Source organism: Quercus suber, unplaced genomic scaffold (assembly GCF_002906115.3).
Source record: "Quercus suber isolate HL8 unplaced genomic scaffold, Cork oak 2.0 scaffold_781, whole genome shotgun sequence".
In the NCBI taxonomy this organism is placed as follows: domain Eukaryota; kingdom Viridiplantae; phylum Streptophyta; class Magnoliopsida; order Fagales; family Fagaceae; genus Quercus; species Quercus suber.
The window spans coordinates 204,191-221,158 of record NW_027070217.1 but is presented as its reverse complement, the minus strand read 5'-3'; the positions used below and the strand labels follow the sequence as shown (position 1 = coordinate 221,158).

At 31.5% G+C, this 16,968-nt stretch overlaps 1 protein-coding gene across 1 annotated transcript; it reads left to right on the top strand.

The window, feature by feature from the left end:
- The first annotated feature begins 15,652 nt into the window (after positions 1-15,652).
- LOC111992008 (auxin-induced in root cultures protein 12) lies at positions 15,653-16,761 on the top strand. Its single transcript, XM_024023814.2, has one exon. The coding sequence runs from the start codon at positions 15,754-15,756 to the stop codon at positions 16,486-16,488; it is 735 nt and encodes a 244-aa protein (XP_023879582.1). The 5' UTR covers positions 15,653-15,753; the 3' UTR covers positions 16,489-16,761.
- The last annotated feature ends 207 nt before the right edge of the window (positions 16,762-16,968 follow it).

The window sequence follows — 16,968 nt, the reverse complement described above, 5'->3', positions numbered from 1 at the left end:
ACTTGAGTTTGCTTCTTGAGTTTCATGGGAAAATTTTGAAAATTTTTTATGGTATTAGAGTTTCATAAACTTGAGTTCCATCCAAAATTTTCTAGCAAATTTAAAATTATTTTTTCAAAGAACTTGAGTACTCAAAAAATAATCTCTACATATTTTCAAAACAATAAAAAATTAATATATATTTTAGTATACGATGGTATTTGACCATTTTCACCGTGAAATAACTAAATTTTTATTTCATGAGATGCCGATTTTGGGTTCTCACTACAAAAGCAGAGTGAGAAAGAATAATAAAAAACAAAACATCCAGTGATCCAGGCCAATATAAAACCGTGGCAATCAGCTTCAAACCAAGAAAGAACAAGGAGGAGGAAAAAGGCTGTGATATTGGTTTCAAGTCAACCTAAAGAAGGAAACCACTTAATTGGTAAGCAAAGGCCTTGATTGGAGGAAGATTCCTAGTTAATATCTAATCACAGTTCTGCACCACAAAAAACAGGTACGAATAAAGTGTCTTATATGTCGGCGAATAAGACTTACGTGAGTCCCATAGCACATATAAGATTTTTTTCAAAAGGTGCACATCATATTATAAATTTTAAAAAAATTCTTTAAAGCTCTTCAAGTTTTTGAGCAATTTTAATCAAAAAAAGGGAATGAGGTGGCCTCCAATCAAGCCCTGGGCAGGTTACGTGATCCAAATTAGTGGTGCAAAAACTGTGAATCATCACTAATAATTAGAGGTGGCCACAAGAAGTAGGGCTGGGTTGGATTAAAGGCCATCTCACCAACCAATCTGGTTTGAATCGTTTGATTAGGTTCCAAAATTTGAAACCATTGTCGACAGAATTTGAACGGATCTTCAACCGCGTTATCATTTCGAGTTTTTAGACAGATCACATCGGGTGATGTCATTGACAACACATATGTACAGAGTCAATGCAGTGGATCCGACGGATTTTGTTGTGCCTTGGTCAAGCATTTCGACTAATAAGAAGAGGCGGCTCTAGGATTTTTTTTTGTAGATATGTTGATAACGGCATAATCAGAAATTTGTGGATGAAGGTAGGCGAGTAAAAAAATAATTAGCCTTTGACACGCGCATGAGTAAATATTAATAATTTTTTGATAAATATTAATAATTTACATTTATTATAATTTGGAATTTTTATTTTTTTTCAATAATTAAAAAAAAAAGTGTAGGGTAAGTTTTGTATTTTTTTTTTTTTTTTTTTTTTTGTGAGTTGATGATAGAAACTAAATTAACTGCAAATTGAAAATAATATGGACCAAATTGACTGCTGTTATTTATCAAAATGTATAAACCAAATTAACTATGACTTTAAAATATAGAGATCAAAATAATATTTATGCATTTTTTATTTATTTATGATAAACGATAAATTTCTATTGCCTAAAGAGAGAGCATTGCATATTTTACTCATCCAAAATAACGGATAATTATAGAATATTCTCAAAGTACCATATATGCATACTTTGTTCTCTCACATAATTGTGGGTCTCACTCATTAAATTCACAATGAGATTCACAATTTATGTGAGAGTGAGTGTACACGTTCCTCCCGAATATTCTATTACTTTCCCAAAATAACATCCACAAAGGCCTAGAGGGCCTCAATCCAAATTGAAAATCCCAATAACTCGGCTCTTCAAGTTCCCTTTTATAATTAATACTTATTGCCTTTTCTTTGGGGATTTTAATCTGAAATATTCATACAGGTAAAATTTGTTCGAAATCTCAGTTTTAGAAGATTTTTTTTTTCTTTATTAAATATTTGTTTAACTGTTTGGTTTATTGTTTATTCTCAGAACCTTTTGTTTTTTTTTATTTTTTTATTTTTTTATTTTTTTTTATGGGACTCAGAACCTAATTTTGTACTCCTATGCCTTGTCCTTTGAATGTTCTATTTGAATTGTTTAATGGATAATTTGATATTTTTGATTCGTGAATACATGATTAGTATGTCATTGTGTATCTTTAATTTCAACCTCAAACCAGTAAAGCCATCACCTCTTTTGTTAGATATATATTTTTGGTGCTACACCTGAGCCTAATTAAGGCAGAGACAACTTGGGATCAGTGGAAGGTGGCAAAGGCAATGAACAAACCATCGTCCATGATTCCTCCGACAAAATTCCTCAATGTAGTCAAACTTACAAGAAACAAAGAAACAGGTTAGTATTTTTCAATTTAAACAAAATTTCTTCAAGAGTATTTGAGTTTAATAAATTTGAAAATGTTTTTGAAGATAGAGAGCTGAGTTCAAGTACATTTACACCAATTGTAACTCTAAGCAATGTTATACCATCTAATAACTTGTTATTGAATTCATATTTTGAAAATCTTACCGTTGGATTACATATTCTATATGTTCTTAACATGCATTTCAATTTTCATGCTAATTAGATATTATTTACTATTTCATGATTTCATCCATAAACCCATTTTTGATGCATTATTTTAAATTACAAAAACTTATATTTAGGCTCCCTGGTTTATTTTCCTTTGGATTTAGCTCATTTGTTTTCTTAAGAATTGTGATGAAGATTCTAGCTCTATGAAAAGTCTTGTGGCATATAGTTATTTTATTGTTCAGCTTAGCTTTTGCATATCATTATATATATTTTTTAACTTTTCGGCCGCATAATATTGTATAATTGGCCGCTAGAAGATTTGAGTCTGAACTTTTTTTTCTTTGGCTTCGCAATCTTGGCATATCAGAGCATGCTCCACTTTCTTAATTGATTATAATTTTATAGATGGGATTTTTCAAGTGTAGATTTGGAACTTCATATGTGTAAATTCTGTACCAGGTCCAGGTGAGTTTGATGACTTTGATCTACATATACAATTAGTCATATAGGAAGCTAGATTCCTTTCTTGTTCAGGGATAAATATTTGTTGGTTTTCCTCTCCCTACACAAGCCATGAAGGGTTTTAAAGAAGAAATTGGGCAACTCATGGCCTTATCTCATGACAATGAGAAATGTTATAGATATTTATATATACATACAACGAAGGAAGATTTGAAAATTGATAAAAAATAAATAAAAATAAGAATAAGAATAATGCAGAATCAAGATGAGTATTTATCTGGCAGTGTTTTAAAAGCATATGCGGATCAGCATATATGCTTTTATCACAAGTGTGACATTATTGAAGAACCGGAGAAGCAAAGATAAATGACAGAATGAAATTACGGCCAAAATGCAGGGGCGGCCCAACAAATTCGGAGGTCTTAGGCAATATATTTAAATGAGTTTTTTTGTTATCACTTAAAATAATATTTAACTAGTGTTTAATATCATTATTTTTTTTATAACAAAACTATATTCTTTTTATTTTGTAATATCCTTTTTTTTTTTTGGAAAAATGCTAAAACTATAACAAATTTTACTAAAAAAATACTTAGAAACGATATAGTAATGACTTTGATTAGTAACACTTCAAGAAAATAATAAACAAGTATTTGAATGAATGATATTAGGGATATTATAAATTTTACAATATGAGGCTTACAAAAATGTATCACCAATCACAAAAAGTATTTCAAAAATACATTTAATAAGTTGTTGACGTCCATAAATCATATTAATTGTCACATCAATTTGTAAAGGTATTTGAAGTAAAACTTATAGTATATATTTCTTGCATTTTTCTATCTAAATTATTTCTTGTGATTAATGACATATATATTTATAGGACTTATGTATTTAAAATTATATTATCTCTAGCATTACTTAATTATTTGAGACTTCTTAAAAGTACAAAAAAAAATCTATATCTCCAAAAAAATATTTTTTTCAAAAAAATATATTAATTTTTACCCCAAAATTTGGGGGCCTTTCTAAAAAATCTATATCTCCAAAAAAATATTTTTTTCAAAAAAATATATTAATTTTTACCCCAAAATTTGGGGGCCTTTCTTTGATAGGAGGCCTTAGGTGATGGCCTAAGTGGCCTAGGCCTAGGGCTGGCTCTGCCAAAATGGCACAATAGCACTGTTTACTGAAATATATATCAATCTGTCACTATTTCGAAAATATGTAAAAATTTACAACTTTTTAGATACTCGAGTTAAGAAAACTCGAGTTCCATCAAAATTTTTCCGCCAAATTTAAAGGCAATTTTTTCAAAGAACTCGAGTTCATAAAAAACTCAAATATCCAAAAAGTAATAAATCTCTATATATTTTTGAAACAATAATAGATCGATATATATTTCGGGAAACAATAATATTTGACCATTTTAGCTTGGTTTTCACAACAAAAGCAAAGTAAGAGAGATGATTAAAAACAAGACATCCAGGCCAATATAAAACCGTGGCAATCAGCTTCAAACCAAGAAAGGACAATGAGGAGGAGGAGGAAAAAGGCCGTGATATTGGTTTCAAGTCAAACTAAAGAAGGAAACCACTTAATTGGTAAGCAAAGGCCTTGATTGGAGGAAGATTCCTAGTTAATATCTAATCACAGTTCTGCACCACAAAAAACAGGTACGAAAAAAGTGTCATATATGTCGGCGAATAGGACTCACGTAAGACCCATAGCACATATAAGATTTTTTTCAAAAGGTACACATCATATTATAAATTTAAAAAAAATTCTTTAAAGCTCTTCAAGTTTGTGAGCAATTTTAATCAAAAAAAGGGAATGAGGTGGCCTCCAATCAAGCCCTGGGCAGGCTACGTGATCCAAATTAGTGGTGCAAAAACTGTGAATCATCACTAATAATTAGAGGTGGCCACAACAAGTAGGGATGCGTTGGATTAAAGACCATCTCACCAACCAATCTGGTTTGAATCGTTTGATTAGGTTCCAAAATTTGAAACCATTGTCGACAGAATTTGAACGGATCTTCAACCGCGTTATCATTTCGAGTTTTTAGACAGATCACATCGGGTGATGTCATTGACAACACATATGTACAGAGTCAATGCAGTGGATCCGACGGATTTGGTTGTGCCTTGGTCAAGCATTTCGACTAATAAGAAGAGGCGGCTCTAGGATTTTTTTTTGTAGATATGTTGACAACGGCATAATCAGAAATTTGTGGATGAAGGTAGGCGAGTAAAAAAATAATTAGCCTTTGACACGCGCATGAGTAAATATTAATAATTTTTTGGTAAATATTAATAATTTACATTTATTATAATTTGAGATTTTTATTTTTTCAATAAATAAATAAAAATCGTAGGGTAAGTTTTGTAAATTGAAGGAGTTTTAAAACTAATAAAAGAGTGATCATATTTTGTAGGAAGTTAGTGAGTAAAACTATAGAAGTAGGAATTTAAATCAACGTAAAAGTAGGAGTTTATTAGAAACATGAAGGTATTTCAACGTAAAAGTAGGAATTTATTTTTTTGTCCATTTATTATTTTAACCACATTTTTAAGTTTTAGGTGGGGGTATTTTTGACAATAAAAAAAACAATAATTAACTTTCTTTTGCTAATTTACTTTTTTAACCTCATTTTTAAATTGTTGGTTAATTAATTTAGGGGTATTTTCGACAGAAAAAAAAAAAAAAAAAAAAAAAAAAAAAAAACTAACTTTCTAAATCCTCTAATATATACAGATAATGCTCTTATTTATTTATTCATTTATTTGGCTTAATGTTATATGTTTAAAAGTGATATATAAATAATTGTGTATTTTTTTTTTTAAGAAAGAGGTAAGACAACATAGAATAATGTTTAAAAATGAAATAGAGAACCGTAAATTTTTTTTTGAGATTTAAACATATGAAAATGATATAAGTTAGTGTGGATAGATGAGGATTTTTGATAACTATATAAAATTTGGATAATAAAAATTTTGGAACGTGTTAAAGAATTAAAAAAAAAAAAAAAACCATAGAAATTTCAAGATAACAATGATATACATTAGTGTGGATGGATGAGAATTTGTGATAACTATATAGAATTTGGATAATAAAATTTTTGGAATGTGTTAAAGAATTAAATTAAAAATTAAAAAAAACCATAGAAATTTTGAGATAAGAATGAGTAATTTTTAAGTGAGGTAGTGGTTTTTTTTTTTTTTTTTTTTTGATTGAAGAAGTAATTTTGTATTTTTTTTTTTTTTAAATGAAGATAATTGAAGTATTTGAATACAAATAGATAACAAATACATATAGGAATTAGACATTTGAATACAAATGAGTGGTGGGAATAACAGTTTTTTCCCCTTTTGTATGTAAGATAGTATTACTCTTTTAACATTTTTTGGAAGAAGTAATTTTGTATTTTTTGGAAGATAATTGATGTATTTGAATTCAAATAGATTACAAATACAAATAGGAATCAGACATTTGAAAACAAATGAGTGGTGAGAATATGGTTTTTTTCCCCCTTTTGTATTTGAGATAGTATTACTTTTTAACTTTTTTTTTTAGGGAAAAAAAATTAAACTAAAGGGTATATTATTTCAGAATTTGTATGAGGATATTTTGGTACGCCAAAAATTGAAGACAAAACGAGGGAATCATCTTATTAATTATATATATATATATATATATATACAACTTTCACATTATACACAATACAACTATATTGTACAGTAGTCTAAAAAATTATTAATAGTTTAAAGATTGTTAAGACAACAATCATTAGATGCATGAACAAATAGAATTAAATAACTAATCATACATTTTTGTCAATTAATAATAACTTATTATATTTATAAGTTATATCAATTAAATAAAAAATATATAGAATAAATAAGAATAGTAAGTTAGTAACACACCTACTAGTAGGGCTGGGAGGAAACATGAAACTAAGAGAAATAAAAGTAATAAGGTTTTGCTTTTGAAGCAAGGTCACTCATCTCTTTGAATTGGAGTAGGGCTGGGAGGAAACATGAAACTAAGAGAAATAAAAAGTAATAAGGTTTTGCTATTGAAGCAAGGTCGCTCATCACTTTGAATTGGAGCAGGTAGTGAAAAATTTCTTAGTCTTTGAAATTTGTAGAGCATTTATCAAACTAGTTACAACTTGCCATTGTATTGTGAAAATATTGTGAAAGTAGTATTAAGAGGATCATATTCAAACTTAATTCAGCTAGGCTTAAAAAAAAAAAAAATAGAGTTGGGGTGTTCAATTTTATTGAAGGGGTCAAACAATTAAAATTTTTAAAATACTATATAATATATATATATATATTTTTTAATATATATTTTGGGCCAGGTCAGGGGTTCATTTGAATCCCCTGGCCTGGTCATGGCGCTGCCCCTGTTAATAAGTAGTGGAGCCATTTTTTTTCCTTTTCAGGACAAGCTAAATGTATCGTTGTATTCCTATATAACTGACTCTCTAACTGCAAATGAAAATGAGTTTGTTTTAGAAAAATAAAAAGAACTTTTAATAAAGAGATTTGATAAGGAAAATGGTGTCGTATTTACTATCTAGGAGAAAATTGCTTTTTGCCCCTTTCTGAAAAAAATCCAGTATTTTGCCCTATTTCTCAAACTAATTAGGAAAATGCCCCTCTTTTGAAAATCGAGTTTCTGAAAATCGAGTTAGGCCCTATAGCGGCGTTTTTAGGGACCTATAGTGACGTTTTAAGGACCTATAGTGACGTTTTGTAACTCGATTTTCATAAAATCGAGTTATAGGTAAAAAAAAAGAAAAAAAATTGCATGTAACTCGACTTTATGAAAATCGAGTTACAAAACGTCACTATAGGTCCTTAAAATGTCACTATAGGGTCCCTAAAAACGCCGCTATAGGGCCTAACTCGATTTTCAGAAACTCGATTTTCAAAAGAGGGGCATTTCCCTAATTAGTTTGAAAAATAGGGCAAAATGCTGGATTTTTTTTCAGAAAGGGGCAAAAAGCAATTTTGTCCTTACTATCTACACCAACTTAGCAAAAGAGACTATACGATGTTGTTTCTCTCAAAGCACAGCAAATCACTTAACAAAGAGATATGCTACATCCATACTCCATAATATTTTTACAATATTTTCACACTAAAAACTGAAGACTCAAGTAGGATGGCCAATTCCATTGAGTAAGGTATCACTCAAGTTCCCAACTAAAATAAATTATGTTATAATCCTCTTGTAACACGTGGTTTATTTAAATACACACATGGTTAGATTAGAGTTTGTTACCACACTTTTAGGTGAGTTTGTAACAAACTCATAGTTACCTCAACTAGTAAAGTTTCTGATGGTTGAATAAGAAATCTTGGGTTCAATTCCCGCCTACACCAAAAACCGATTGGTGTTTTGGTCTGATGATAAAGAACTATCATCAGGAGCGGATAGTCATAGGTTGAAACTCACTCTTAGATATTTTCCTTCAATCTTTTGCTATTCCTTCAAGATTTACTTTCCATTAATTAGAAAAAAAAAATTTCGTACATATTTTTATAAACCTCTGCCTCAAATGTTCCTAAGGCTTCGTTTAGGAGTTCGTAAGGGAATGGAATGAAATGATCATAAGGGAATAGAAATGAATGGAATGGAATTAAGTAATCTTGATTGGATGTTTTAAAATAAATGAATGGAAAGGAATGAAAATGAATGGAATGTAAGTAATCTTGTTTAGGAGTAACATGGAGAGAATGGAATGGAATCATTTTATGACAATATTACTATTAGACCCTTATTTTAAAATAAAGAGTTAAATATGTAGGGGTATTTTAGGAGTTTTAGTAAAAAAAAATCATTAAATCTAATTCAATTTCCTCAAATTCCTTCTAATTTGGGGGGGGGAATGAAAATTTGAAATTTTAAGGGAATAGAGAAGAACAAGTGTTCCCTCCTATCCATTCCATTCCCTCCCACTTAAACTCTCAAGTAAGGAAATTAATTTTTCATTCCTCCATTAAAACTCCAAATAAGGGAAGTGAAGAATATTCTAAAATTATTCTTTTCATTAGTTTCCATTCCATTCCCTCCTCCCAAATGAGCCCTAAAAGTTATAAATTATATATGACAACATAGTGAAAAAAAAAAAAAAAAACCATGCATTAAAGAGTATTTATACATTTAAAAAATGAAAATGAGCCCTTACCAAAAAAAAAAAAAAAAATTACTCTAATTTGAAAATAACATTAAATTAGAGAGAGGGGCATTTTTGGAAAAACAAAGGAGGCCATTACCCAACCACCCCCCTGTTCTTGTGACCAGCTTTAATAGTAATAGACTGTTCTAGGGTAATAGTGGCAACATAAAGGAGGTAGGGTGTAGGGCTATCAACGAGTCGAGTTTTGTTGAATAGTAAATGTTTGAGTTCGGCTTGACAACAAAAGTACAATATTCAAGTTTAGCTTGATCTCAAACCAAACTTGTCAATATTGTTTGAGTTCAAGCTTATCAAAAAATTCTAAAAGCTTAATTCTTTACTCAAGCCCAAACTTGAGCACAATATCGAGCTTTTGAGCTTGAGTTTGAGATCCTACACAATTATATTATCACGCTATATTAAGCATGTTTGGTTTGGATGACTAATCTCAACTTCCAATTAATTAAAGTATTAGTAAGAAATGAGTTTATTTGCCATGCTCGTATAAATATTGTTACCAAACCCATAAAGGAGCCTAGACTTAGATTTTTTTTTATTTTTTTATTTTTTTTATTGAGCTTTATTGTTCACAAGCCTATTCATGAACATAATTTTTATTTTTTGCTTAGCCTCTACTCATTTATTAAACACATTTAAAGATCCATTTGGTGGGAGAGATGGAAACATGAAATGATAGAAAATGGGGAGAGAATAGAAAAGTGGAAAAATAAAAATAAAAATTTAGTTTCCTTCATTTGTGTTTAGTTGGAAATGTGGAAAAGTGGAGGGATGAAAAAATTATTTGTTTGGTTGAGAAGAAAACTGAGGGTATAGAAAATGTAATTTGTATAAAATTACACTCATGCCCTTATTGCATAATATGAGAAATATTTTCCTTACAATCATTAAAAAAACCTTATTATTAATTAAAACTATATAGAATAACATCTTATAAAAACTAACACATCATTAATATTATAATAATATTATTTTATTTTTCTTTGTTAGTATATATATTATACAAAACAATTAGAGGTTTTTTCTTAAAAAAAGAAGAGGTGAAAGCCACCAAAAACCCGACCGTTGATTAAAAAAGAAAAGAACAAAATGCATTAAAAAAAAAAAAGAAAAAAAAAGAAGGAAGCCGTTTGATTAAAACGTTGAAAAAAAAAGTAACGTTAACGTACTCAATGCACAGACACAATGGAGGGGCAAATTTGGCCTTTGACTAGTATCTATGTTTTCTTTTTAATTTTCTCTTCAATTTGAGTAAGTTTTGGTGAGCCTAAGGAGAAAACATTTAGACCTTATCAGTTTTCTTTGCACAAACTCACCCAACCAAATACCCCAATAAATTTCTCTCTCTCTCTCTCTCCCTCTTTATTGTTTTCCATCACCTCTAAAATTCACCCAGCCAAATGGAAACTAAAACTACAGCTTGTTTATAATAAGAAAAATAGGAACAAGTTTTTTTATCAAACCAAGCAAAGCTACTTAGAGCACTCACAGCAGATGTGCCAAATGTGCCAAATGCCAAATATTTGGCACATTTGACACAACAAACACAAAAAACATCTCTCATCAAATGTTGTATATGTGCCAAAATTATACCATTTGTGTCCGTACCTGTTGCAAATTTGCAATGGTACGGACACAAATGGTAAACCAAAATATTGTTTTTTATTTGGCTTTCTCTCTCCTCTCACTTCTAGTCTTGATTTTTTCTCTCTCTTCTCACATTAGACCCAGCTCCTCCCTCAATAGAGAAAGAACAAAATGACACATTCCACATCTTCAAGCAATAAGCTCCAAGGCAAGGTGGCCATTATCATCAAAGGCGCAAGCGACATAGGCAAGGCCACTTCGATCATCGTCGTCGTCATCGCCGTCGTTATCGCCGCTCCGATCTCGCTGATCTCTCTCTCTTTTTTGGTGGTTGGTTGTTTTGATTGTTGGTAGTTGGCTGATTTTGGTTGATGGTGGTAGGTTGATTTTGTTGTGGGTGTGAGATTTGGGATGGGTATGAGATTTGGGATAGTCTCAGATCAGATTGTGGGTTGTGGGTCAGTGGGTGTGAGATTTGTGGCTGTGGAGTGTGGAGGGGTCTCAACAGTGCCACCGCCAATATTAGTTGTGGTGGTTGATGTTGTTGTGTTTTTTTTTTTTTTTTTTTTTTGTGTGGAGGGGTCTCAACAGTGCCACCGCCAATATTAGTTGTGGTGGTTGATGTTGTGGTGTTTTTTTTTTTTTTTTTGGTAGCAGTGGCTGATATTAGTGGTCGGTGGTTGATCTGTGGGGGTGGCCTGTAGTTGTGGGCAGTGGCAGTTGATCTATGATATAGGTTGTTGTTGCTGTTGTTAATGATAATGGGGAGGGATAATTTATTATTTTAATATGTAGTAAATATTATTTTAATGTATAGAATTGAATGATAAAATATCTGATAAATAAAATGTTATAAAATAATGTAATAAAATAATAAAATAGGCCTTTAGTGATAAAATAACATTTTTTTTTTTTTTTTGCTACATCTTATGTAAATACTCTTATGAACACTTAAATCCAAACCGATTTACGTTGGGTTTGGTACCTTTGAAACCGTTGCTATTCAAAGAAGCTGTCAACACCATCCCAGATCGTTGGGCTGATATGATTGCATGGCTAGGCTGGATCTGTGAGCAGGCCCACTAATAAAATCATATGCAAAAAGTTTAGCCAAATGGGTCACCAGAAAGAAAAAAAAACAGTAAAAAAGTAACAATATAATAATATTTCATACCTTGCCATTGAGTGTTTATTGACAAGCGTGAGTCAATAGTGGCTTTTTAACGCTCTCTTCTAGGCTTTCGACACCTTGTCGACTTTGAAGTTTGTGACCTTTGAACTAAAGTATTATTATTGACTTCAAATTGAGCTTATTAGTCTCTTCCTCACAAATATTATATTCATAGAAAAAAATTTCTTTCATTCAGGGTCTGTTTTATGTCAGCTTATTTTATTGAAATTAAATTTTTTTTTTTTTGTTAAAAGTAATATATATAAAGATAAAAGTTAGTTAAAATAGTACAATAAAATCTATAAATAGCACCGAATTTTTTGGTACAATAGGCCTATAAATAATAACAAAAATAAATTAAATAATAAAATAAACTAATTTTTTAATTAGGAGCTAAACACATATTAAAATTTGAGTTTCTTTTGAAATATGACAAGAAAACAACATTCATCTGTGGCCGGTGAGAATCCACAAATTGAAACGAACCAAACTCCACGTCTTCCTCCAAAAGAGCAGCAAACCTTAATCAACCGATCTTCTAGATATGTTAAATTCGTAGGAGAAATTTTGTTACATTTTAAGTTTTGTTTTTTTGCAATATGAAATGAGAACACCAATAAGATGATGGGGTCGGCACTCGGCAAAGTTCACACATGAAAGGAATCAAATTCCAATCTTCCGCCCAAAATAAAGTCATAGTCTACCTTTTTTGCGGGGCGATCCAACTATCCAATTCCAAGTCAGTCTTCCAAGAGAAGGGAAGAAACAAAAAAATTAGAATTTAAAAATAAATAAATAAAAAAGCTACTACAGAGTACAGACACAACTTTTTTTGGCAATAAATTTTGGGTGCTGTTAACATGTGTCGTACGGCATTCGTTAATGTGATAAAATTTAAAATAAATTATTCACTATTTTTTTTAAGAATGTGAAAAAAATTGAATATATATTAAATGTGCGTCAGTTTATATAGAAAAAGTCAAATTATTTTGTAATAAATTATAGCTAAAAAATAAAATTTTGTTAATTTTTTATGCATTGAAATTTGTGATAGATTATAAATGAACCACAACTGGTTCATTAACAGGTGCTAGCTGGCACTTGTTAACAAAGTCCATAAATTTTAGAGCCGATGACTTCCCCAACCATATTTAACCATTTCAATGGTTACAAACTATAAGCACTACAGTTTCACAATAATTTTAGGAAAATGTTAACGAATGTCGTTGGGGCGTTGGTTAAGAATTCATTTTAAGAAAGTTTTGATATCACTTTTATGGAAAATGAAAAAAACTGTCAAAACATTAATTACTTTTTTTCCTTTTCCCATAAAAACTTTCTTTAATTGGATTGTTAACCAATACCCTACGGCATTCGTTAACATGACCCATAATTTTATAACAGAGTTTAGGTAATAAATTGTTTCTAAATTTTTATTTGAACTCACTACTGACATTATTTTTTTATTTATCATTAACAATTTGTTATTGAATAAGAGATTTGAAGTTTAACTTTTGCATACACCAAAAACCAATTAATGTCTTAGCCTAATGATTAGAGCAGATGTCATAAATTAAAAAGCATATCTCAAAAAACAACTTGTTATTTGAAGAATTTGTTATTAAATCGTTATGAATACGTTGTAGCATTATTTTCGAAGAATTTATTGTTGGAAAAAAAAATTGGGTATCGTAGCATTATTGACTTAAAAAAGAAAATCAACCCTAAAGTCATGCAATAAGCACGTGGGTGAGCAGATCAATTATCACCATACATTCAATGTTTCCAACGGTTACACACCTAGCGAGTAGTAGGCAGTCCCCACATGCTTCACACTTTTAATTTACTCAACCATTTCATATTATACGCGTGAATGATTTGTCTCTCTCTCTCTCTCTCCCCAATTTTCTCTGGTTTTTTTCCACCATGGAGAGTCAAAACACTTTCCGAAAGGAGAAAAAAATTGGAATTTTGAAATCGACCGCACCCAAGGGCTACGTTTTATTGAAATTGAGAGGCTTCTTCCTCCTCTTTTCATAGTTTGATTTTTGGAACCACGAACTTTGACTTTATTTTTAAATATTCACACTTTCTAAAATGACCTTTTAGAAAACGAAACAAACTGATTTTTCCTAATAGTTGAAAAAACCAAATTAATAGTTTAATTAAATCATTTTTATTCTAAAATTGTATATTGTGAGGGAGTGAATTTTGGAAAACATGATGGAATCGTAGTAAGAATTTCTATTCTAATCGAACTGTGATGGACCTTTTAATCGAGTTAATAACCTTCTATAAAAGAATGTCTCAAATTAACCAATGACTAAGTTAAAAATTAGTGAAAAATGAGATAATTATAGTGCACTGAGCTTGTTATACCTTGTTATAATGAGCGAGAGGTATTTATAGAGCATGTGGAGAGATTTTTGGCGAGAAATCAGTTTGAGACTTAGGAGTAAGTTTTTCATCTTATCATTTTGTTAAGTGAATTGAGGGGATTTGTGTCAGCATAGCAATACCAACCCCCATAAACTAGGTAGAACTAGTTGTCCCCTCACATTAGTTGAAGGGATGTGTGTTATAGCAATTGTCAAAATGATGCAAATGGATGAGGCAGGTTTAATTGCATTAAATATGATAGTCATGTGATCAACCATTGTGTTTAGTCAGTAAATTTGATTACTATATTAGGTCACTATGTTGATCACTCTGTTTAGCTTGGTCGTTGTGGTGATGAACTAGCTGTTGTGGGTTGGGAATTGGGTCGCATTTGGTTACGATCTAGGTCACATGGGGCTCCATCAAATCTAATTTGGATCATGTTGGGATGTATATCTCTTCGATCATACCCTCATTAATCAAACCAAATCTTTGAGTTAAAGGTTGAGTCCATGGCAACCTCTTTCTCTCTTTTCTTGGCCGAATTAGAGGTCGAATTCGTGTCTTTGGCTCCAATCCAGTCAAGTGTTCCAAAAATCTACAAATCCCTTTAAAAATGATATCATAGAGGAGGTGCTGAACAAGAAAATGGGACAAGAAGATTTTAAAGCATTTATTGACAAGAAATATTAATTAACTTTAATTAGTTTAATTTTTTGGGTCATATAACTTGCAGTTTTAAATCTACATCCTATTTCTTATTAAATCTTTCTTTTTCACTTTGTTGCTAAAGTTTAGAGTCTTTAGACCCTTAATAAGTTAATAGCAACTCATTTTATAAAAGTTGACGAAAGGACCATATTGAAAAAAATGGGGAGTTGAGACAAAGTTGTTTTCTAAAAGTTTTGAGTGAATGTATACGCCAAGTTAAGAAATATTTGTTCTTTCTAACTTTACTTCTTTCTCATAATGCCAAATATACGATAACGCAAAAAATTTACACCGTCCCACTCTTAGTTTTGGAAAATAAAAAAAGGTTATTATTCATTAATGACATTTTAAAAAACCTGACCCCATTTTTGTCCCACTATTTGAAATGGAGAGTGAGAGTGATCCCTTAAGGTTTAGGGGGTGTTTGGTGATAGTTTTCAAACAACAATTTTTAATTTTTAAATAATATTTTACGCATTTTAACACATATTTTTAACCATATATATTTCTATAAATATTTTCAAATAATAATTTTTAATTTTTAAATACACGTAGCAACCGAACCCTACTTTGAAAAAAACTAAAGGCAACGGGACAACGTCGAAATTTACTAAACCCACCCAAAAGACGCCACAACACATGTTACATCAATTCCACTACGTGTCATTTTTCAATTCGTTTAGGGCCAACTTCACTCCAATATATTTTCACACCCTTTTTTCCACAGCCACTCATAATTTGATACCTCTCTCTCTCTCTCTCTCTCTCTCTCTATATATGTATACTCCTCCCCTTTACTCCCAGAAAGCCCACCACACAGATATCTTTCTCTCTCTCTCTCAAACTCAAATCCATGGCTACCATTGCGAAATCTGGGATCTGGGTTTTGGTGGTAGTGGTGGGTTTGATGGTTTCACCTAGTGAATCTCAAACCTGCTCTCAGAATTTCACAAACAAGGTCTTCAGTAATTGCAATGCCCTCACATACCTAAGTGCCTACCTTCACTGGACGTACACTGCGTCCAATTCAACACTCTCCATGGCTTTCTCAGCTAAACCAACACAAGCCGATGGGTGGGTCGCATGGGCTATCAACCCATCCTCCCCAAAAATGCTTGGGTCCCAAACTCTCTTAGCTTACAAATCCAACGGCGCTACAACTGTCAAAACATACAACATCACCTCCTACGACGTCCCTTCCTCCGGCACAAAGTTGTTGTACGAGGTTTCCGATTTGACTTCCGAGGAAGTCGGCGGCACAATCACCATCTTCGCTAAGTGGAAGTTGCCTGATAAAACTGAGAAGATTAACCAAGTTTGGCAAGTGGGTCCTATTACACAAGGTGTACCTGGGGTCCATCCTAAAACGGGTGATAATCTTAAGTCTGTTGGGGTCCTACACTTGGGGTCCGGTGGGTCCACCTCTCCTACTGCTAGTCCTGCACCTGGACCTGGGTCCAGTTCGCCTCCTGGATCTCCTGCACCCAGCAATGGCTCTACTCCAAGTTCAACTTCAAGAATTACTGTGGGTTTCAACATGGGTTTGTTGTTTTCGTTTGTGAGTGTTGCTAGTTTGATGTGTCTCTGAGTTTACTAGTTTGGTTGGAGATTTTGATGTTCTTGGATTTGGTCAAGATTTGTATCGGGTGAAAAACGAGGTATTTGGTGTTAATAAAAAAAAGGAGTAGTAGTTGTAGTCTTTATTTATTTTTGTTATCTTATCTGTATTTGATTTAATCAATGAGAAAGTAGTTTTATTTTGAAATTCAAGGGGATGAATTTATGTACATTGATTAAAGTGTTGTGGGAACTGGGAACTGTGTTTTTGTTTAATAAAAGGAAAAGGAAAATGTTTCTCTCATTTATGGGAACTGTGAAGTCACGACAAAAGAAAGTTAGAGTAGTACCAATTTGGCCTTTTCTTCGGATCTAACTTTTCCTTTGTTTGCCACCGTTGAAGAGGAACAAAATTATTTGAACAAAGATCTAACTTTTCACGTTTGATAGGTGGCAATGATATTTAAGTCGGCTACTATCTCCTGTTTTTATGGGATGGTTCGAATCATCC